The sequence below is a fragment of the Sus scrofa genome, chromosome 4 (assembly GCF_054392235.1).
Source record: "Sus scrofa isolate SSC_HxYL_T2T_F1_AM1 chromosome 4, Sscrofa_HxYL_maternal_Yorkshire_Landrace_v2.0, whole genome shotgun sequence".
Classification (NCBI taxonomy): Eukaryota; Metazoa; Chordata; class Mammalia; order Artiodactyla; family Suidae; genus Sus; species Sus scrofa.
Window position 1 is genome coordinate 34,838,189 of NC_139386.1, and position 22,314 is coordinate 34,860,502.

General features: G+C 41.5%; 1 protein-coding gene across 1 annotated transcript in view; it reads left to right on the forward strand.

Moving 5' to 3' along the window:
- Positions 1 to 337: 337 nt before the first annotated feature.
- The window catches only part of RRM2B (ribonucleotide reductase regulatory TP53 inducible subunit M2B), a 35,741-nt gene continuing 13,764 nt past the window's right edge, over positions 338 to 22,314 (forward strand). The window contains exons 1-5 of the mRNA XM_001925001.7: positions 338 to 448; positions 12,173 to 12,328; positions 18,434 to 18,550; positions 19,258 to 19,391; positions 20,127 to 20,221. Coding sequence (XP_001925036.1) covers positions 401 to 448; positions 12,173 to 12,328; positions 18,434 to 18,550; positions 19,258 to 19,391; positions 20,127 to 20,221 — 550 coding nt within the window. The 5' untranslated portion in view covers positions 338 to 400. The remainder of the gene's footprint in view (positions 449 to 12,172; positions 12,329 to 18,433; positions 18,551 to 19,257; positions 19,392 to 20,126; positions 20,222 to 22,314) is intronic.

The window sequence follows — 22,314 nt, forward strand, 5'->3', positions numbered from 1 at the left end:
GGAGGCGGGGCTGGCAGGCTCAGAGGGGCTTCTCTGGGCTGGTGGGAGGCGGGGCCGGGGCAGTGGAGCTGTGAGAAGTTGGCGGAAACCTAGAGAGTTACTCCGGCCTTGGCAGGAGGTGGGGCCTGCACAGAGGATTGAGGCGATGCCGGCCGAAGTAGGCGGATCCCTGAGGCAGGGGAGGCGGGGCCAGGTTACAGCTAGGATAGTCACGCAATGGGCCGGCGAGAAAACCGGGTAGCACAGTGGAGCGGGGCGGGCAGACAGAAGTAGGAGGGTCTCTGCGTCTGGGGGCGGGGCCTACCCAGAGGACCCGCTGGCCACTTGGTTCTGTCCTAGTTCGAGGTGGCTTGAGGCTCTGGGTTCCCTCTGCTCCGGTAGCTCTGGCGGAGTCTGCGCGATGGGAGACGCGGAAAGGCCGGAAGCGGCAGGGTCTGAACAGGAGGAGGTAAACCTTGCTGTCGCTTCCTCTCCCGCCCCGCAGTCACGCCTGGCCTCTAGAGTGCGGGTTGCTGCTGGGTCCTGCACCTTGCGCAATTTCACTATGGGAAATTCTACTCACTGTCGTCAGAAACCTGGTGTAGGCCCGGCCTCCAGCCTTCGCCGCAGCCTGGTTTCATCTTTTCTAGCGCTAGGGAGGCCGTCCCCAGGGAGGGGTCAGGAGGTAGCTGGGTTTCTGCTCCACTGATCTGCCCCGAGGCTACCCAAGGGCAACGCTCTGAGACTTCAGACCCGAGCGAGGCTCACCCCTTTTTTCCCTTTCCATCCTTCCCTGTTCTGGAGCCCTGGCTGGGGAAATTGAGGCAAATGCCGAGGACTCATGGCATTTACTGGAGAAATGCATGCCATCTCTGGGCTGGTTAAAAGGACTTGGGCTGAGGCTGTGGAAATTGACACAGGTGGATGGGGTGACGATAATAGGCAGAAAGGCGTCGAGAAATCCTCCTAACAATGGAAATGATCAGTTGGGCGGCCAGTTTTGCGCAGACCTGGCTAAAGTAGCTATGAATCTTTGGGGTATCACTTTTTTTCATGTATTCAATGGAAGTGATGCTTTCCCTCACAGAGGGTTAAGCAAAAAAAAGCTTTATGCAAAGTGCCACGGAAGTTGGGGGTACATAATAAAACCATGAGCCATGTTAATCTGCTCTACTTCTATATTAGTAGAGGTACATAACAGTAAGCTGGGATTCGGTAGACTGTAGGGTTGTAGGGTAGTTCAAATTGTGCTGTAATTTTCATACCGTGATATTTTGTAAATACTTTTAAACCTGTTGCTGTGTGTAGTATCTTTGATTGAACAGAGTTTCAGTTCTCAGTGACTCTTGCTTAGCTCTAAACTTCTTCAGAAAATTGTAGATTCAAGATTTGGGATTTGATTTTGTAGACATTTAGTAACTATATATATTGTAAATATCCCTCAAACTCTTTATTTCCCTTTTGAAATAAATAATTTAGTACCACTCCCCTTAGACTAATGGGGCAACTCAACTATTTTGTTTGTGCTAGTAACACCAAAAGAAGCTAGTCTTAGGTTATTCAGACCTAAGACCTGGAAGTTAAATTTTACTTATTATGTCTGTCTGGATACAGACCCACAAAGACAAAGGCATAACTTTAGATCTAGAATGAATTTGAATGAGCGCCTGTTTTAAACTTGAGATTCAAGGATGCCTTAAGTATTTTTGTTTCTCTAGATATATTGGTGCAGCATGGGCCACCTGCATCAGAATCACCTGGAACTCGTTGTTAAAAAATGTAAATTACTGGGCCTATACCCCAAATTAGTAAATCAAAAATCTCTTGGGGTGGGTCTGGGACTGGAGTTTTAACGAGCACATCAGGTGATCCTGGTACACATTTTAAGAACACTGTCTTAAAGAGTTTATAGATGGGCTTGAAAGGAATTTATAAATCTCCTGAAATTTGTAGACTTTATATGTGTAGATGTGTATCTCCTAAGAAAGGGAGGTGTCCATAGCTTTCATCTGCTTCTCAAAATTAACTCAATCTAATTGATAGTCCCTATTTTTAAGACAGTTTAGGCAAGATTAAGTGATAGGCCCAGAACCACACAACTCAGTAGTAGAGCTGCTGTGTAAATCCAATTTCTCACTCCTGGGCCAATATTCTATCTGTTTTGCCAGATTTGATGGGGATAGGAGAATGAAAATGAAAACACCCACAAATAGTGTATGATTCCGACAAGCATCCAAATAGTCTCCTTTACCCGAGGAGTAGGAGAGAGGTGAAGGCAAGCAAATGAAAGTGGTGAAACTGGAGGTGAACGGAAGGGATGGGTCATGTAGAATGCCAGCCTAGATCAGTGCATGGTGAGTGCTATCTGGGGAATATTGACCTAGATGAGTGCCCCAGCATGTCCGGGCATCTCTCAGGACCAGATGACCAGAACCAGGAAGCACTATTCTGGAAAAGACATGGAATGTTGCCAAGGAAGGCTTATAAGAAATTATTTCATGTTCTCCTCACTGCACATTCACACAGCTACAACAAATAAGTTGTCTTTCTGCCGTCTTCCATGCTCTCCAATCCTGTTTACCACTGCCAAATTAATCCACCATTAACTCGTGCCTCCATGTCACTCACAAATAAATATTCACCATGGTGTCTCAATCCCCACCAACAATCTCCAGCTTCTCAAATCTGGCAAAATCCCATTTAAGTAGCTTTTTCATACTAACTGCCACATCTTAATTCAGGCTGGCATTTCCACCTCTGCAATGGACAGTATAGTTGCTACCAAAATCTAGTTTTTTTTTTTGTTTTTGTCTTTTTAGGGCTGCACCTGCAGCATATGGAAGTTCCCAGGCTAGGGGTCCATTTGGAGCTGCAACTGCTGGCCTATGCCACAGCAGCAGCCACACCAGATCCTTGACCTACACCATAGCTCACGGCAACACTGGATCCTTAACCCACTGAGCGAGGCTAGGGATTGAACCCGTGTCCTCATGGATAGGAATCAGGTTCCTTACCGTTGAACCACAACTGGAACTCCTAGGGCTTTATTTTCTAATTCAACTTGCACGTAATATCCAATTTATCTTTCTCATGGCACCCCTATTCATGTTAATTCCTACTCAGAAACTCTCCATGACTATCCATAGGAATTATTTTAAACTGTGCCCCATGGTGAATGCCAGCACCTGGGGATGGGGGCCAAGTGGGGACAGTTGATGTCTGAATCTCCTAGCCCCAGGGGTGTTTGAAAATCTTTTGCCCAGGAAATTCCTAACTTCTTAGCGCAATGGGTCTCCATGGTGTGGATCCTTTATGGAATTCCACTCTGTCTCCTCTGTTGATCGTATGCTTTAGGCAAATCAGATCACTTTTGCCTTTGCTTTAGATCCACTTCAGTCAGTTGTAATCCCAGCTGACTCCTCTTTCTGGGAAGAGAAATGACGGCATTCTCTAGTCTGCATCTTGGGCAGCTGTGTCGCTGCTCTTTGTGTTCTCCCGGGATAATCACATCCATGGAGGGAAGATAGTGCCTCTGCCTACCTGAGTGTTACATTTCCAGCTGTCTATTGGCTATCTTGACACGAACCCATTATCTTTTTTTTTTTTTTTTTTTTGTCCAAATTGATTTTCAAAAGGCTTGTGTTTGTAGCTTTCAATGATTGGTATGGCTCGGGTAGGTGGGCGGGGTTAATGCAAATTAAGCTTTTGTTAAACATCTAATGTGGGAAACAGGAGTTTTTGTCTGATTTATTCTGCTATTCTCCAGATGCTGAGCACTTTCTGAGTCTCTTATTTCTTGAGTTGATTATCCAGTTACTGAAGCTGGAAACCTCAAGGGCATCTTCAACTCTTCCTTATCCCCAGATGCAAATTTTAACAAGAATTACCAAATCTTTTGAATGTCTCTTACATCAGTCTTTTGTGTTTCGATTGATATCCTAGTTCAGGCAAGAGATGAATAGTGCAATAATCTTTTAATTGTGATCTCCACCCCCAATTTCTCTTCTAATCTAGTCACATTTCTACAAAAGTAGCCTTAAAAGACAAATCTGATGATGTTTCCCACCTTATTAAACACCTTCATTTAGCAAAACAAAACAACAAAACCAACAAAAAAAGGAATTCCTGTCGTGGTGCAGCATAAATTAATCTGACTAGGAACCACGAAGTTGCAGGTTCGATCCCTGGCCTCGCTCAGTGGGTTAAGGATCTGGTGTTGCTGTGAGCTTCGGTGTAGGTTGAAGATGCAGCTTGGATCCCACATTGGCTCCCAATACCCTGCATAAGGCCAGATGCCCAAATGTTATAGATCCACTTTGACCTGCTCCAACATTTTCAAAAAAATTGACATCTTTATATCCTTTTAATACTCAAAAAATAGATACATCACACTTAACCTCAGATGAGGCTTGGGGATGGAGTACATATTTTGAAAAGTGAAAAGTTTTTTTGTTTATTTTCATCAAAATGATGAGTTGGAGCTTAGAGCCCTTGTTGCTGTGGCTGTAGTGTAGGCTGGCAGCGGCAGCTCCAATTCAACCCCTAACCTCCCGGGAACTTCTATATGCTGAGGGTGAGGCCCTAAAAAGCGGGGGGAAAAAAAAATTGAGGAGGAATTCCCTAGTGGCTCAGTGGGTTAAAGACCCAGCAGTTCATTGCTGTGTCTTGGGTTGCTCCTGTGAGGAAAGGTTCAGTCCCTGGCCTGGGAACTTCCACAGTGCCCCTCCCCCCCAAAAAAAAAGGATTGAGGAGAATTATGAAAGAGATAAGGATTCTGCACTCAGATTGTCCTACCTTAAGCATGCTGAAGCTAGAAAGTGTAGGTGATGCATTATGGTGTGTTTATGTCACAAAGATTTGGGACTTCAATCAGTGAGCCAACAACATTTTGGCTTTATAGCCAAAGATTAGCAAGTAAATGTAAATGTTTATGTTTTAAGTTAAATAGTTTAAGGCATATATCATTTTCTTGTGATTCCTTAATTTAACCAACATTCAATTAACAGTTTAGATCAGTTCACATGAGAGCTTCTATTATACTATTGTTACTATTAGCATTATTGTTTTTTTCCTTTTTGTTTGGTTTTGAAAAAAATAATCTCAGGTCACTCCTGAAAAGTAGAGACAAATGGTTACAGGGTTTTTTTGGTTTTGTCTATCTTGTTGCTTTTTAATTTCCTGTCTTTTCATCTCATGATCTCTTCAGTTAAGCAGAGATAGCTAGAGAAACTTTCATTTGAGTTCATCCAAAAAAAAAGGAAGAAAAAAAAATGACAAACTGGAAACACAAGTTCATGCATTAGTAGCCACCTTTCTGTATAGTATAAACACCAACATTTTCTTCTATTGCTTTTATTACTATTTTAAAAGATTAAAAACTTTTTTTTTTTTTCTTAACCTGCAGCATCGGGAAGTTCCTGGGCCATGGGTGGAATCTGAGCCGCAGCTGCAACCTATGCCACAGCTGTGGCAATGCCAGATCCTTAGCCCCCTGTACTGGGCAGGGGACTAAATCCATACCTCAGCAGCTGCAGAAACAACACCAGATCCTTAATCTGATGTGCTACAGCAGGAACTCCTAAAAACACATTTATTTTATTTTTTTAATTGAAGTACAGTTAATTTACAATGTTGTTACTTTCAGGTGTATAACAAAGTATTTCAGTTACACATATGTGTGTGTGTGTGTATATATATGTATATAGTTTTTCAGATTTTTTTCCATTAAGTTATTACAAGATATCCAGTATAGTTCCCTATGCTATACAGGTCTTTGTTGTAAAAACACATTTAAAATTGAAATTTTAAATCCAGTGTTTGTGACCTTAGACCACATGGTTCTTCATAGCACATTTGGAAAAAGTCATTGTGAAGTGTTTTCTGCTTTCTTTCTGATTTTATCTTCTTCTGCTGTCCCCCACATATCATAAAGTCCAGATTTAGAAACTTAGGCCAGTTCTAAAAAGTGTCACATGCCATCATGCCTTTTTCCATATTGTCTTTTCTTCTAAAATATGGATTCTTAGTTCACATCCACAGAGGATACCCTGGAAACCCTAGAACTTTGGGTTGTATGACCCTCCTGACTTTGTTTTAAAATGTGTGTGGATTTTTCTAAGCACCAGGAAAATAAGCAACACATCAACCCTAGCCCAGTTCAAAGGTCTATGTTAGTTAAAGTTCCTCTCTTCAGATGGTAGAATCTTTCATAATTTGTTTCATAATACCTGATTCAGCTCTTGTCTTAACAATCCACACATTATCAGGATGGAACAGGAAGAATGTGTCTCCAAATGTGACTTTTATTCTAATTTAAAGGTAGTCATCTTCAGCAGTTTTCATAGATTTTGGTGTTGATCAAAAAAAGTTTTGTTTTTTTTTTTTGGTCTTTTGGGGCCATACCCGTAGTTTATGAGATCCCCAGATTCCCAGGGTCGAATCAGAGCTGTAGCTGCTGGCCTGCACCACAGCCACAGCTGTGCTGATCTGAGCTGCATCTTTGACCTACACCACAGCTCATGGCAATGCTGGATCCTTAACCCACTGAGCGAGGCCAGGGGTCAAACCCATGTCCTCATGGATACTCGTCAGGTTCATTAACTGCTGAGCCTTGACGGGAACTCCCAATCAATTATTTATCAGCATTTAAAAACTCCATTCAGGGAGCTCCCGTCGTGGCTCAGCAGAAATGAATCTGACTAGTATCCATGAGGACACAGGTTCGATCCCTGGCCTCACTCAGTGGGTTAAGGATCTGGCATTGCTGTGACTGTGGTGTAGGCCAGTGGCTACAGCTCAGATTTGACTCCTAGCCTGGGAATTTCCATATGCCAAGGGTACAGCCCTAAAAAAAAAGACAAAACAATAAAATTAAAATAAAAACTCCATTCAGAGCAAGAGTGCTTAGTGCCACAGAGTTACTGCTTGTGATATCTTTCCCAACTCAGTATGGCCCACATAGCAAATAGAATGAAAGCAAAGAATTCCAACTCTGAATACATACCTGTGCCCCAGGGACAAAATATATAGTTCAAAGAAAATGCAGAATCAGACCAGAATCCCATCTAGTGACAATAAAAGCAAACACAATGTGGAAGAACTAAAAGAAGATCGATGTGGGCCAAGACAAGTTTGAAATATTTGTTGACTGCAGTTCTCAGCCTTTTAAATAGAGATTTTAAATTTGAATATCTCATTTTTAAGCCTTTCCCACAGTTTTCTAATTATTTCATGAATAAAAGTTCCCTGACGGCAGTCATGGAAGGTATTGATTGACCAAATAATTAACCACTGTAATCATTCTTTTATCAGTTCTTTGATTTATAGGGACAACCTTTCTAAGGCCAACTAGAAACATCCTAACAGTCAATAATAGAACAATAATAATTTAAAAAGTTCTAGCCCTTGAGAATGTGCAAAGTACTTTTATTTGTGTTAGCTCCTGTGATCTTTATAACATTCCTTTTACCTATTTTTAAAATTTTTAATTTTTTTTTTTTTTTTTTTGGGCTGCCCCTGTGGCATATGAAAGTTCCCAGGCTATGGGTCTAGTTGGAGCTTCAGCTGCTGGCCTGTGCTACAGCTCATGGCAACGCAGGATCCTTAACCCACTGAGTGAGGCCAGGGATTGAACCTGCATCTTCACGGATACTGGTTAGTTCGTAACCCACTGAGCCACAATGGGAACTCCCTATAACGTTCCTTTTAAATATGGTAACTGTTAGTCTTTAATTTACAGGTGATGATAATCAGATTAAATGACATCCCTGAAAACATGAACACTATGTGCTTATTGTATCTGAACACCTTTTTATACTACAGTGAACAGTCGGAGTAAAACATAATAATTTGGTTCACATCACGTTGTGCTGTGGGGGTGGCAATTTCCGAAATGTTGATTTTCAGTTTTATTTTTACTGTCTGATCATTCACCTGTGAAACACATCCTCCTCAACTACACGCTTCATGATCTCATTATAGACACTGGTTTTAATCTGGTAAAGGGGAAGGTTAATGCATTTTCAGAAAGTTTTACTCTGAGATTTTGAAACTTGCACGAGTTAAAAATCACTGCTGTAAGACTTATCAGTTTGGCAGGTGTCTACCAGCTTCAAATCACTTTGGTTCTTTCAACTTCATTTATAAGGAGATCATTTTTAACTTTCTTACTTTTTCCTAGAATCAAATTGGGTGATTTCCTCCCCCATCATTTCACTCGTTATATCAGTACCATTTGTTAAATTAATTTTGCTTAGCAGGAGATAGTACAGTTGACCCTTGCACAACCTGGGGGTTAGAGGCACTGACCCTTAGTGCAGTTGAAAACCTCATATAACTTTTCAGTTGGCACTCAGTGTTCATGGTTCTGCATCCACTGATTCAACCAACAGTGAGTGGTGTAGTACTATAGTTTTTTTTGGAAAAAATTTGCATATCAATGGACCTGTACAGTTCAAGCCTGTGTTGTTCAAAGGTCGCTTGTAGTGGATGCTCTTTTTAGCTTTAGTTCATCTCACTGTTGTGAATTTTGGTTTTTAGATGTAGGCTGGCCCTCCTCTGGCTGCCATCTACACATACAGAGATGTAGTTTTTTTGTTTTGTTTTGTTTTGTTTTTGTCTTTTTGCCTTTTCTAGGGCCGCTCTCCGCGGCATACGGAGGTTCCCAGGCTAGGGGTCCAATCGGAGCTGTAGCCGCCGACCTACACCAGAGCCACAGCAACTCCAGATCCAAGCCGCATCTGTGACCTACAACCACAGCTCACAGCAACGCCGGATCCTTAACCATCTGAGCAAGACCAGGGATTGAACCTGCAACCTCATGTTTCCTAGTCAGATTCGTTAACCACTGCACCACCACAGGAACTCCCAGAAATGTAGTTTTAAGGTAAAGCTTTGAGTTCAGACATATCTCAGTTCTAACTTTATTTCTGCCACTTAGTAGGTGTGGAATCATGGGAATGTTATTTACATCCTTCCCATCTGTAAAATGAGAATACTGTTACTATTTGAGCAAGTTGCTGTACAGATTAAGCAGAATGATGTATATAAAGCATCTGATGGTAACAATTTCAAAGCAGCCTCAATGCCAGACCCAGAGGACAGGCTCTTATATGTATCTCCTGTCCTAGAGCCTGGAACTGCACCTTCTCAGGATCCTATGGCTCTTTTGCGATTGCAAAGCCCTCCATAGCAACACAAACAAAAAAACGTGACAACTTCTGTTTTAAAACTTTGCTTGAATATTTGCAGAATGCATATTGACTAAGTGCCAGGCACTGTGCTAGGCCCCAGGGATCCCACAAGTGTAAAGTTGTTTTTCACTGTTAACAAGCGTAGTCTGCAGAAGATTGTACACAAATAAGAGGAAATTAAATTGCAATGAGCTGTGTGCTCTGCTAGGGACCTAATCTGGCCTTTGGTGTGGTGGGGGAAGCAGGAGCTATGAGGCCACACAGAGAAGGCTTGGTTTGAGTGGTTATTAGGTTATTTCACTGATGAATAATTGTCTTAGGTTAAATTATTTTTAAAAATATAATGGTATCCAGTAATCTGAGCACAAGATAAAGCAAAATTAACATCCATTCATTTACTTAGCTAATGTTGATTGATGTTACACTTGCCACAGTACTCTGGGAACACCACAGGATATAAAACTAGGCTCTGCTCTCTGGATCTCAAGTACTCTATTTGGAGAGGCTCAGGCCTTCAAATAATCAGTTATAAAATAATAGTCTGGGAGTTTCCATCGTGGCACAGTAAAAACGAATCTGACTAGGAACCATGAGGTTTCGGGTTCGATCCCTGGCCTCTCTCAGTGGGTTTAGGACCCAGCGTTGCTGTGAGCTGTGGTATATGTTGCAGGCATGGCTTGGATTTGGCGTTTCTATGGCTCTGGCATAGGCTGGCAGCTATAGCTCTGACCAGACCCCCTAGCATGGGAAGCGCCATATGCTTCAGGTGCGATTCTAAAATACAGAAGACCGAAAAATAAAATAAAAGTCTGTTCTTTAATGGCAGTATGTGTGAAGGTGCCAGCCCTACCCGGATTTGCATAGCCTCATGCTCGGATTTGGGGCTTTTTCTCTTCTCTTGCCTTTCCTTCGCCTCATCTGAGTTAGCACATTTGATTCAGAGAGGGATGAAGACTAGTACAGACGATGGTAATGATGAAAGAATAGGATGGATGGGCCTGGCACAGGAGAGACAATTTTTTTTTTATTACTCAATGAATTTATTACACCTATAGTTGTGCAATGATCATTACAATCCAGCGTTATAGGATTTCCATCCCACAACCCCAGTGCATCTCCCCACCCCCCGAACAGGACAAAGACCATTTGATTTAGAAATCCAGAATTTAATTGTATCCCAATAATTTTATTTTATTTATTTATTTATTTTTTTTGTCTTTTTGTCTTTAGTTGTTGTTGTTCTTGTTGCTATTTCTTGGGCCGCTCCCGCGGCATATGGAGGTTCCCAGGCTAGGGGTCGAATCGGAGCTGTAGCCACCGGCCTACGCCAGAGGCACAGCAACGCAGGATCCGAGCCGCGTCTGCAACCTACACCACAGCTCACGGCAACGCCGGATCGTTAACCCACTGAGCAAGGGCAGGGACCGAACCCGCAACCTCATGGTTCCTAGTCGGATTCGTTAACCACTGCGCCACGACGGGAACTCCCCAATAATTTTAATTTATACCATTTTTGCCTATCTGTATAAACTTTGTATATACTTCTTCTCATGCACACACAACTGTTCTGATACTCTTGCTGACAATTTTAAAAAGTATATGGGTGGCACTGTCCCTTTTAGAGTGCCACCCTGTTGTCAGCAGTATGTATTGAGGTGTGTGTTTCTCACCTTAGCTCCCAGAGCTTGGAGACAGCCCACAGTGAGACCATACGCAGTAAAGGAATGTTAACATGAAATAGCAAAAACCAAGTGGTATATGGGAAAGTTCAGACAAACAAAGGCTGCTAAGTTGTGGTAAGGAGTTTTCAGATAGGTATTATAATATTTCAGTTAAGATTAGGAGAGAAAATATTAAAATTAAAAAGCTTATAACAGGAGTTCCCGTTGTGGCTCAGTGGTTAGGAACCTGGGTAGTATCCATGAGGATGTGGGTTTGATCCCAGGCCTCACTCAGTGGGTTAAGGATCTGGTGTTGCCATGAGCTGTGGTCTAGGTCTCAGATGTGGCTCGGATCTGGTGTTGCTATGGCTGTGGTATAGACCGGTGGCTAAAGCTCTGATTCTACAGCTGGCCTGGGAACTTCCATAAGCTGCAGGTGTGGCCTTAAAAAGCAAAAAAATCAAGAAAAATAAAAAGTAGCTTATAACAGTAGCCTGTTCATGCCAGCATCCTGTCTCTGAGAGAGGCACTGAGGGGATATTTTGTCCACAGCTTTAGAAATTTGCCCACCATGGGGAGTTCCTGTTGTGGCTCAGTGGTAACAAACCTGACTAGTATCCGTGAGGATGTGGATGTGATCCCTGGCCTCACTCGTTGGGTTAAGGATCCCAGATCCCGGCATTGCTATGAGCTGTATGGTATAGGTCCCAGATTCAGCGCAGATCCCTCGCATTGCCGTGGCTGTGGCTATGGCTGGCAGCTATAGCTCTGATTCGACCACCAGCCTGGGAACTTCCATATGCTGTGAGTGCGGCCCTAAAAAGCCAAAAAAAAAAAAAAAACCAAAACAAACAAACAAACAAAAAAACCCTAATTTAAAAGGAATAAAAAAAATTTTTTTTCTTTTTTGGCCATTTTCACAGCATGTAGAAATTCCTGGGCCAAGGATCGAACCTGCACCATAGCAGAGACCCAAGGTACGGCAGTGACAATGCCCGATCCTTAACCCCCTGAGCCACAAGAGAACTCCAATAATAATTATTTTGAGAGCTTATTATGCACCAGGCCCTGTGTAAAGCACTTTTACTCATCAAAATTAACCTCTAAGTTAGGTATTATTTTACTGATGAGGAATCAAGACTCAGAGAAGTTAGGAGCTCCCTACAGCCACGCGTCTAAGCAAACACCACTAACAAACTGTCAGATAATGGTAAGGATGCAAGCTGGGGAGCCTGGCTCCCAAAACTCTGCTATCTTCCTAACCTTCCCAGATGTGTATTTAGATGTGAATAAAGAGGAAATATTTACATAAAATGAATGTTTTACTTTATTTGTCCAAAGAGATTATCTTCAGATACCAGTGAAAACGAAGCAAAGTCAAGTGAAGAGCCACTCTTAAGAAAGAGTTCTCGCCGATTTGTCATCTTTCCGATACAGTACCCCGACATTTGGAAAATGTATAAACAGGCACAGGCATCCTTCTGGACAGCGGAAGAGGTAAGTGACATCACCTTCATTAGCAAACAAGGTCCCTCCTACAGTGTTCACATCTTCTCTTACAGGACATTTAAAAACTTAGCTTACATTGAGTAAGATCCCTTGTACATGATAACGTCTGAATTTTCTGAGACTAAATACGGGGTTCACCAGTGTTTTTTGTTTAGACTACTGGCTATAGACATGTTTCCCGCTGCAAAAATGACATTTCCGTCTGTTGGGTTTTTACCTCCAATATCTTTTAGAACATTTTCCCTTTTCTTTTGTTTTGTTTCGACTTTTTTTTTTTTTTTTTCTTTTTGCCTTTTCTAGGGCCACTCCTGAAGCATATGGAGGTTCCCAGGCTAGGGGTCGAATCGGAGCTGTAGCCGCCGGCCTATACCATAGCCATAGCAACACCAGATCCAAGCTGCATCTGTGACCTACGACACAGCTGACAGCAACGCCAGATCCTTAACCCACTGAGCAAGGCCAGGGATTGAACCCGCAACCTCATGGTTCCTAGTTGGATTCGTTAACCACTGAGCCACGACAGGAACTCCTGTTTTGACTTTTTAGGACTAAACCTGTGGCATATGGAAGTTCCCAGGCTAGGGGTCGAATCAGACCTGCAGCTGCTGGCCTGCAGCACAGCCACACAGGATCCAAGCCATGTCTGTGACCTATACCACAGCTCAGGGCAAAGCCAAATCTTTAAACCTCTGAGAGAGGCCAGGGATCGAATCTGCATCCTCTTGAATACTAGGCAGGTTCATTACCACTGAGTCTTGACGGGAAATCCGAACATTTTTCATTTTTAAACTGACTTTTGATTTGCTATGACCAAATAAGACTAATCTTAACTTATGGTCAGCGAAATAAATCAAATTGCAGCTATAGCTAAAACAGGAGAGAGCGAAAGCCTTAGGTGCCCCGCTTTCAGTGGCGAGGCTTATCTATGCAGAAGGAGCTATCACACAAGGAGTTTGCTGGAACAGGGCATTCACTTCTGAGGTGCTGGCCTGATTTCACAGTGTGCCTTGCAGTCTGGCCCTGCCCTCAGCCACATCAGACCTGGCCCGGCTGCCCCGACAGATAGGACAGCTGTGGAATGCGTCCTCTTAGTGTGGCACTTTCCAGCTAGGAAATGAGTTGAACACAGCTTACTAACTTGGTTTGATAAGGACAGTAGGCATGCAAGCGGTTGTTCTCCAGTCTAAATTGAACCCACAAATAGCCATTGTCTTCATCTTTGAGTACGATGGATGGTACTTGTATAGCACTCTCACCCTCTCTGGGTGCATATTTATCTATATAGTGAGATATATCTATTTGTATAGACCTATTTAGATCTATCAATCTATTTATTTAACTATTTTTTTTGAAAAATCGATTATTTACATATGCTGTTGAGAATGCAGACCCTAGAGTTCCCTTTGTGGCTCAGTGGGTTAAGGACCTGATGTTGTTTCTGTGAGGATACAGGTTTGATCACTGGCCTCACTGAGTGGATTAAGGATCCAGTGTTGCCATATGTTGTGGTATAGATCATGGCTTAGATCAGGTGTTGCCTTGGCTGTGGCGTAGGCTGGCAGCTGCAGCTCTGATTTGACCCTAGCCCAGGAACTTCCATACGCTGGAGGTGTGGTCACAAAAAGAAAAAAAGACTGCAGACTCTGGAGTCTGGATGCCTAGGTACAAATCATGACTCCATCTTACTAGCTGGGCACCTAGGAAAGTTGCTCTGAAACCTCTCTGTGTATTTTTACCAGTGAACTGGGCTAATAGTACCTGGTTCATTGGGTGATTGTGAGAATCAGTTAGATGCGGAGAGTGTACCTTGGCGCTTAGCACAAAATAAAGGTAAGCTCTTATTTTACACAGAATGAGGAGAGTTATACTAGAAATCAGAAGTCATTAATTTTTGAAGCTTCTATTCACACAGATTTTACCCACCTACCCATCTTTGTTATTTTGTATTGTTACATTATTAACATCTTTGTTATATTGCAGTTAACATTTAGAGCAAAAAACCAAACCAAACCCCCAAATTTTCAAATTAGGCCATAGTGCCAGGCACACCTGAATTTCCCTAATTGTGATTTTTAGAAAGTTTTTGTTAGGTATGATTATGAGAACAAATGGAAGATATAGGTGGCTTTTTCATTTATCATTTTAAAAAAGGTACTTGTTACACTTGGGTTTTTGAAATTCATTGAAAAGTTTCTTGCATCCTTTAGGAAATGCAGTATGTGTTGTACTATGACTTAAAAAACTAATTTTTAAAAATAAAAATAGACAGGTTGGTACATATTTTGTAGGCAGCTTATAGGAAGACTCAAATACATAATTTGAGGGAAGCAAAGACATTTTAGTTCCACATAGTTTTCATTTAAACATATCATGTAACTTACAATTTGATCAACTTTAGATTTCTTTGTTGTAGGAGTGCTTTAGCTTTATTTCTAAATATGGCTGATCATCAAAACCTTGATCTGGAAGACAAGGTTTGGGTGTTTAGGTTTTTTCCAAAGCTATCCAGGCAGTTTTGTTGTTTTTATGGACAGACCTGTGGCATATGGAACTTCCCAAGCCAGGGACGATTCTGAGCCGCAGATGCAGCCTATGCTGCAGTTGCAGCAATGCTGGATCCTTAGATCCACTGCACTAGGCCAGGGACTGAATGTGCACCTCCGCAGCGAACTGAGCCGCTGCAGACAGATTCTTAACCCACTGCACCGCAGTGGGAACTCCCAGGCAGTTCTGTTAACTAGTAATTTGTAACCAATATTTAGATCACGAAATTGAGAATTTATTCAAATGAGATGAAGCTGGGCAAAAGGGTTTACCTTTTAAGAATGGAAAAATGACTAATATAGTATAAATAAAATTTCCAAGGGCTTTTGAATCTTAGTGTTCAAAGAGATCAATTTAATATTTAAGAGTGAGCAAATATTAAAATTTAATATGAGGAGTATAACATACAGGAAAAACCAGGAAGATGTTGGTTCACCCTGAGTGAAATCTTAATAGAATAGGACCTGATTTTTAGCTTTCATATTTTAAAACATGGATACAAATATTTCCTCCTCTGCTCCATTGTATCCCCAACATGTAGCACAGTGTCTGGTGTGTAGTAGGTGTTGAGTAAACATTTAAAAAATAATGATAAAAAGGATTTTAGAAAATAACACCAAGTGATCAACAGAATGCAACTTTAGTCTGTTTTGGAATGGTCAAAGAGATTAGGGCTTTGTTAGAATAAATAAAAGAAGGACAAAGGACAGTTACATATTTCAAATGTTTATGAGGTAATTATAAAACATGCTTAAGAGATTTTCCTCATTCAAAATGATATCTACAAGGTAATTTAAAGATTATTTTTACATTTTTTATTTTTTATTTTATTTTTTCATTTTAGGGCAGCAACCACGGCACATGGAAGTTCCCAGGCTAGGGGTTGAATTGGAGCTACAGCCACCAGCCTATGTTGCAGCCACAGCAACCAGCTGGATCTGGGACCTATGCTGTGGCTTGTGGCAATGCTGGATCCTTAACCCACTGAGTGAGGCCAGGGATCAAACCCATATTCTCATGGATGCTAGTCAGATTCTTAACCTGCTGGGCCACAATCAAACTCCTTAAGACTATTATTATTATTATTTTGCTTTTTAGGGCCCCACCTGTGGTATGTGGAAGCTCCCAGGCTAGGGGCTGAATTTAGAGTCGCAGGTGGCGGCCCACACCACAGCCACAGCAACACCAGATTTGAACCATGTCTGAAACCTATACCACAGCTCTCGGCAACACCGGATCCTTAACCCACAGATTGAGGCCAGGGACCAAACACATCCTAATAGATGCTAGTCAAGTTCATAACCCACTGAACCACAACAGGAACTCCCTAAAGACTATTTTTTTTTTTTTTTTTTTTTGTCTTTTTGCTATTTCTTGGGCCGCTCATGCAGCATATGGAGGTTCCCGGGCTAGGGGTCCAGTCGGAGCTGTAGCCACTGGCCTACGCCTGAGCAACAGCAACACGGGATCGGAGCCGCCTCTGCAACCTACACCAACAGCTCATGGCAACTCCGGATCCTTAACCCACTGAGCAAGGTCAGGGACTGAACCCGCAACCTCATGGTTCCTAGTCGGATTCATTAACCACTGCACCACGACGGGAACTCCTAAAGACTATTTTGTAAAAAATTACTCAATGAATTTATTACATTTATAGTTGTACAGTGATCATCACAATCCAATTTTATAGGATTTCCATCCCACAACCACAGCACATCCCCCCATCCCCTGAACTGTCTCCTTTGGAAACCATAAGTTTTTCAAAGTCTGTGAGTCAGTATCTGTTCTGCAAAGAAGTTCAATCTGTCCTGTATATAGATTCCACATGTCAGTGAAAGCATTTAATGTTGGTGTCTCATTGTATGGCTGACTTCACTTAGCATGATAATTTCTAGGTCCATCCATGTTGCTAAAAATGCTGGTATTTCGTTCCTTTTAAAGGCTGAGTAATATTCCATTGTGTGTATGTACCACATCTTCTTGATTCACTCCTCTGTCGAAGGACATTTAGGTTGTAGAGTCCACCAAACTCTAGAGTGCAGTTCTATTAATTCCAAGGACTAGTTTTTTTTTTTTTTTTTTTGTCTTTTTGTTGTTGTTGTTGTTGTTGCTGTTTCTTGGGCCGCTCCCGCGGCATATGGAGATTCCCAGGCTAGGGGTCAAATCGGAGCTGTAGCCACCGGCCTACGCCAGAGCCACAGCAACGCGGGATCCGAGCCGCGTCTGCAACCTACACCACAGCTCACGGCAACGCCGGATCGTTAACCCACTGAGCAAGGGCAGGGACCGAACCCGCAACCTCATGGTTCCTAGTCGGATTCGTTAACCACTGCGCCACGACGGGAACTCCCCAAGGACTAGTTTTAATAAATATTTTCGAAAAGATTTATATTCCCAGAAGCCATGCATATAAATTGTTTTAAAACCCAGGCTGTTACCTGCCTGACATTACTTCTGAGTATGACAGTAGATTAGCCAGCAGTAAAGTAGCAGTTACAGTTGCTTAACAGGTGCCCAGTTATCGAACACAAGGTAAGTACTGGATAAAATATCAAAGCAATGGCTGCTGAAAGTCGTTAGTTTATTCACTTCAGTTCCTTCTTGATCAGTTTCTACTCTCTTTCCCCATTTTGCACCTTATTTCATTTCTTCTAGATTTTGGCTTTCCTCCCAGATTTATTGATATAATTAACATATAACATTGTGTAAGTATAAAGTGTACACTTAGGTATCACAAAATCCTTACCACCGTAGCATTAGCTAACATTATACCTGTATCCCATCACATAATTACCATTTCTATTTCATGGAGAGAGTAGATTAGGATAATTTTAATATTTCGAAAGGACATCCTGGCCAGATTCTCAATTAGTTCGAAGATAGATTTCTTCATAATGTTTTAATTTTCTTGTGTTCCTTTATAATTGCCTTAGTTTGAGCTGCTATAATAATATCATAGCATGGATGGCTTATGAACAAAAGAAATTTATTTCTCACAGTTCTGGAGCCTGGGCATTCTAAAATCAAGGTGCCCACAGACTTGATATTTGGTGAGGGCTTACTTCCTGCTTCTTAGAAGGCTGTCCTCTTGCATCTCACATGGCAGAAGGGGCAAAGGAGCTCACTGAGGTCTCTCTCTCTTTTTTATCTCTAGTTTAATTTTTTGTTTGCACCCACAGCATATGTAAGTTCTCGGGCCGGGGATCAAATCTGAGCTGCAGCTGTGGGTAGGTCACAGCTGCAGCAATGCTGGGTCCTTAAGCCACTGTGCCACAGAGGGAACTCCCTGAGGTCTCTTATAACAGCACTAATCCCATTCATGAGGGTGACCTAATCACTTTCTAAAGGCTCCGCCTCTAAATATCATAACATTAAGGATTAGGTTTCAACTGGATTTGAGGGGAGCACAGTCTATAGCAATGATGATGACATTTTTTCCTTTTTCACATTTTACTTAATGAGCTTTTGCTCCTTAACTTTGAGATGAAAGTCTCTTTTCCGTACTTTGAGAAGAATATGTTAACATTTTTGAAAATCTTTTTATTTCAGGTTGACTTATCAAAGGATCTCCCTCACTGGAACAGGCTTAAATCAGATGAGAAGTATTTTATCTCTCACATCTTAGCCTTTTTTGCAGCCAGTGATGGAATTGTGAATGAAAACTTGGTAAGATATTTTGTTTGTATTTTTGTTCTCCTTCAGCAGTTAAATAATGACAATGGCAATGAGATAATTAGACTGAGCCTGAAAAATGATGCCTAAGAAATGAACTAGAAGAAGCTTAACTCTTGAAAATGTTTTTCTGATGAAGTGTCAGAGGAAAGGATACATTTCTGTACCAACCCAAACTACTTATGTTTATGAGGCATAAACATGAGTTTGATTTTTACCCTTAGTTATTTATCCTGATAGTGAACCTGTACCTTAATAACCCTTCCAGAGCTCTGTTACAGAGCGCTGAGTCTGGATTCCCTATTTTAAACTTGTATTATGGTTGATTAGAGGACATGCTTGTTTGCTTGCTTGCTTGCTTGCTTTTTTCTTTTTCTTTTTAGGGCTTTGCCCATGGCACATGGAAGTCCCCAGGCTAGGGGTCAAATCGGAACTGCAGCTGCCAGTCTATACCACAGACCCGAGCTATGTCTGCAACCTACACCACATCTCACGGCAATGCCGGATCCTTAACCCACTGAGAAAGGCCAGGGATCGAACCCGCAACCTCGTGGTTCCTAGTCAGATTCGGTAACCACTGTGCCACGACGGGAACTCCTGACTGGTGATTTTTAAGTGACAATTCTGAGGTCCAGATTCTGATTTGCAATGTTTAATGAATCCCCATAGAACTGGATATGTTTTTCCCCTTCTTTTCCTAGGTGGAGCGCTTTAGTCAGGAGGTGCAGGTTCCAGAGGCACGCTGTTTCTACGGCTTTCAAATTCTCATCGAGAATGTTCACTCAGAGATGTACAGTTTGCTAATAGACACTTACATCAGAGATCCCAAGCAAAGGTATTGACACTGGGATTTTATTTACAGAGGTTTATCCTATTGCTTGATTATGTTAATACTACGGAACTAAATATTAGGGAAAGATGATTGAAATATGGAAACTCAGGACTACAGTTTTTTTTTTTTTTTATTGCAGTGTGTTGGGTTAAAAAAAAAAAAAAGCTTGTATAGGAGGACCAGTAAATCTTCGGATATTATATCTTTAAAAATTGGTTGTGAGCACATTCTGTTTAGAAATGAGATTATAGTTTAGTCATTTTTATATTAGACCAGATGCAAACCACTAATTTGAGTTTTCTTTCAGTTCTATATTTTATTCTATTTATTTTATTATTATTGTTATTTTTGTCTTTTTGCGTTTTCTAGGGCTGCTCCTGTGGCATATGGAGGTTCCCAGGCTAGGGGTTGAATGAGAGCTGTAGCCACCAGCCTATGACAGAGCCACAGCCACGCAGGATCCGAGCCACGTCTGCAACCTACCCCACAGCTCACAGCAACGCCGGATCCTTAACCCATGGAGAAAGGCCAGGGACCGAACCGGCAACCTCATGGTTCCTAGTCGGATTCGTTAACCACTGTACCACAACGGGAACTCCAGTTCTGTGTTTTATGGACATGCAAAAAAAGCAGAAAAATTACAGGTCTGTTGCATACCATAGAACTGCGTAGAATCAAGCATATAGTCAAATTAAAAATAAGTGAATAATTTTGCCATTAATTCTTTTGTTTTTACAGGGAATTTTTATTTAATGCAATTGAGACAATGCCATATGTTAAGAAAAAAGCAGATTGGGCCTTGAGATGGATAGCAGATAGAAAAGCTACTTTTGGTACGTTGCTTTAATTTATGTATGATCAAATTTCCTCAGTACTATTTTATATGGTGTAAAATCACTATTTTTTTTTTTTTCTTTTGTAAGGGCTGCACCCATGGCATATGGAAGTTCCCAGGTTAGGGGTCCAATCAGAGCTGTAGCTGCCAGCCTATACCACAGCCATAGCAACGCAGGATCTGGGCTGCATCTGTGACCTACACCTCAGCTCACAGCAACACTGGATCCTTAACCCACTGAGCAAGGCCAGGGATTGAACTTGAGTCTTCATGGATACTTGTTGGGTTCATTACCACTGAGCCACAATGGGAACTCGAAAAATTACTATTCTTAATAATTAATTAGAAATGGTGAAAAAAAATCTAAAGCTGTTACCTATTCTGTTGATTAAATTGAAAGTTGAAAGGTTAAAAATGTCAGTGCTCAATTACAGGTAAATAAGAGTCAGTCACATAGACTCGGACAAGAATATCGGAGCAAGCGTATATGCTTTCAGGAATGTTTCTTTTCTCTAAAATAAAGCATGTCAAAGTTTTGACATTTTTCAGGGAAGAAATAATGTAGATTATTAGTGCACCCAGCTAAGGCAAGAAACAGTTTGTGATAACAGGTTTATTTTTCACAGAGAAGTTAAATGCAAACACCCTTTTGGATGCGTTGAAATCCAGTAAATTTTTTTTTTTTTCTTTTCAGTGCTGCACTTGAACATATAGAAGTTCCCAGGCCAGGGGTGGAATCAGAGCTGCAGCTGCCAGCCTACACCATAGCCACAGCAACACAGCATCTGAGCTGTGTCTGCAACCTACACCTCAGCTCATAGCAACACTGGATCCAAACCCACTGAGCAAGGCCAGGGATCAGACCTTCATCCTCATGAATACTAGTCAGGTTTGTAACCTGCTGAACCGCAGCAGGAACTTCTTTTTTTTTTTTTGGCTGCACGTACAGCATAAGGAAGTTCCTGGTCCAGGAATCAAATCCAAGCCACACTTGCAACGTATGCCACAGCTTTGGCAATGCCAGATCCTTAACCCACTGTGCCAGGCTGGAGATCGAACCCATGCTGCTGCAGAGATAACACCAGATTCTTAACCCATGGTGACATAGCAGGAACTCCTCAATAACATTTTTTTAAGGAAGTGATTAATGTCTCATATGTAGTAGTTGCTCAATAAATATTTATCACATTTAATTAAAATATTCAGATATTAAATTTGAATGACTCAATATTTTACCTATTATTTATTTTACAATTGGTTGTCTTTATTTTCTGATTTTTATTCTTTTTTTTTTTTTTTTTTTTGTCTTTTTGCTATTTCTTGGGCCACTCCTGCGGCATATGGAGGTTCCCAGGCTAGGGGTTGAATCGGAGCTGTAGCCACCGGCCTACGCCAGGGCCACAGCAACGCGGGATCCGAGCCGCGTCTGCAACCTACACCACAGCTCACGGCAACGCCAGATCGTTAACCCACTGAGCAAGGGCAGGGACCGAACCCACAACCTCATGGTTCCTAGTCGGATTCGTTAACCACTGCGCCACGACGGGAACTCCTATTTTACCTATTATTTATTTTACAATTGGTTGTCTTTATTTTCTGATTTTTATTCATTATAAGCAGGAATAGGTCTCAAAGTATTTGGTCTCAGTACTCCTTTGCAGTCTTAAAAATTATTGAGGACACCAAAAGTCCTTTTATTTATGTGGTTATATCCACTGATATTTCCATGTTAGAAATTAAAACTAAGAAACTTTAAAGACATTTACTTATTGATGCATTTTAAATTAATAGTGATAACCCATTACATTTTTAAATAAATAACATATTTATGAAATGAAACACTGTCTTTTCAAAAAAAAAATTAGTGAGAACGGCATAGTTTTTTATTTTTGCTAATCTCTTTAATATCTACCTTAATAGAAAATAGCTGGCTTATATCTGCCTCTGTGCTGAATTTGTTGCAGAACGTTGTTTTTGTTGAAGTTTATAAAAAAATCCAGCCTCTTTTAGATACATGGTTAGAAAAGGGAAGAGTATTTACAAGGTTTTTCAGATTGTTGTGAACATGTCATGTATCCTCTGGTAAACATC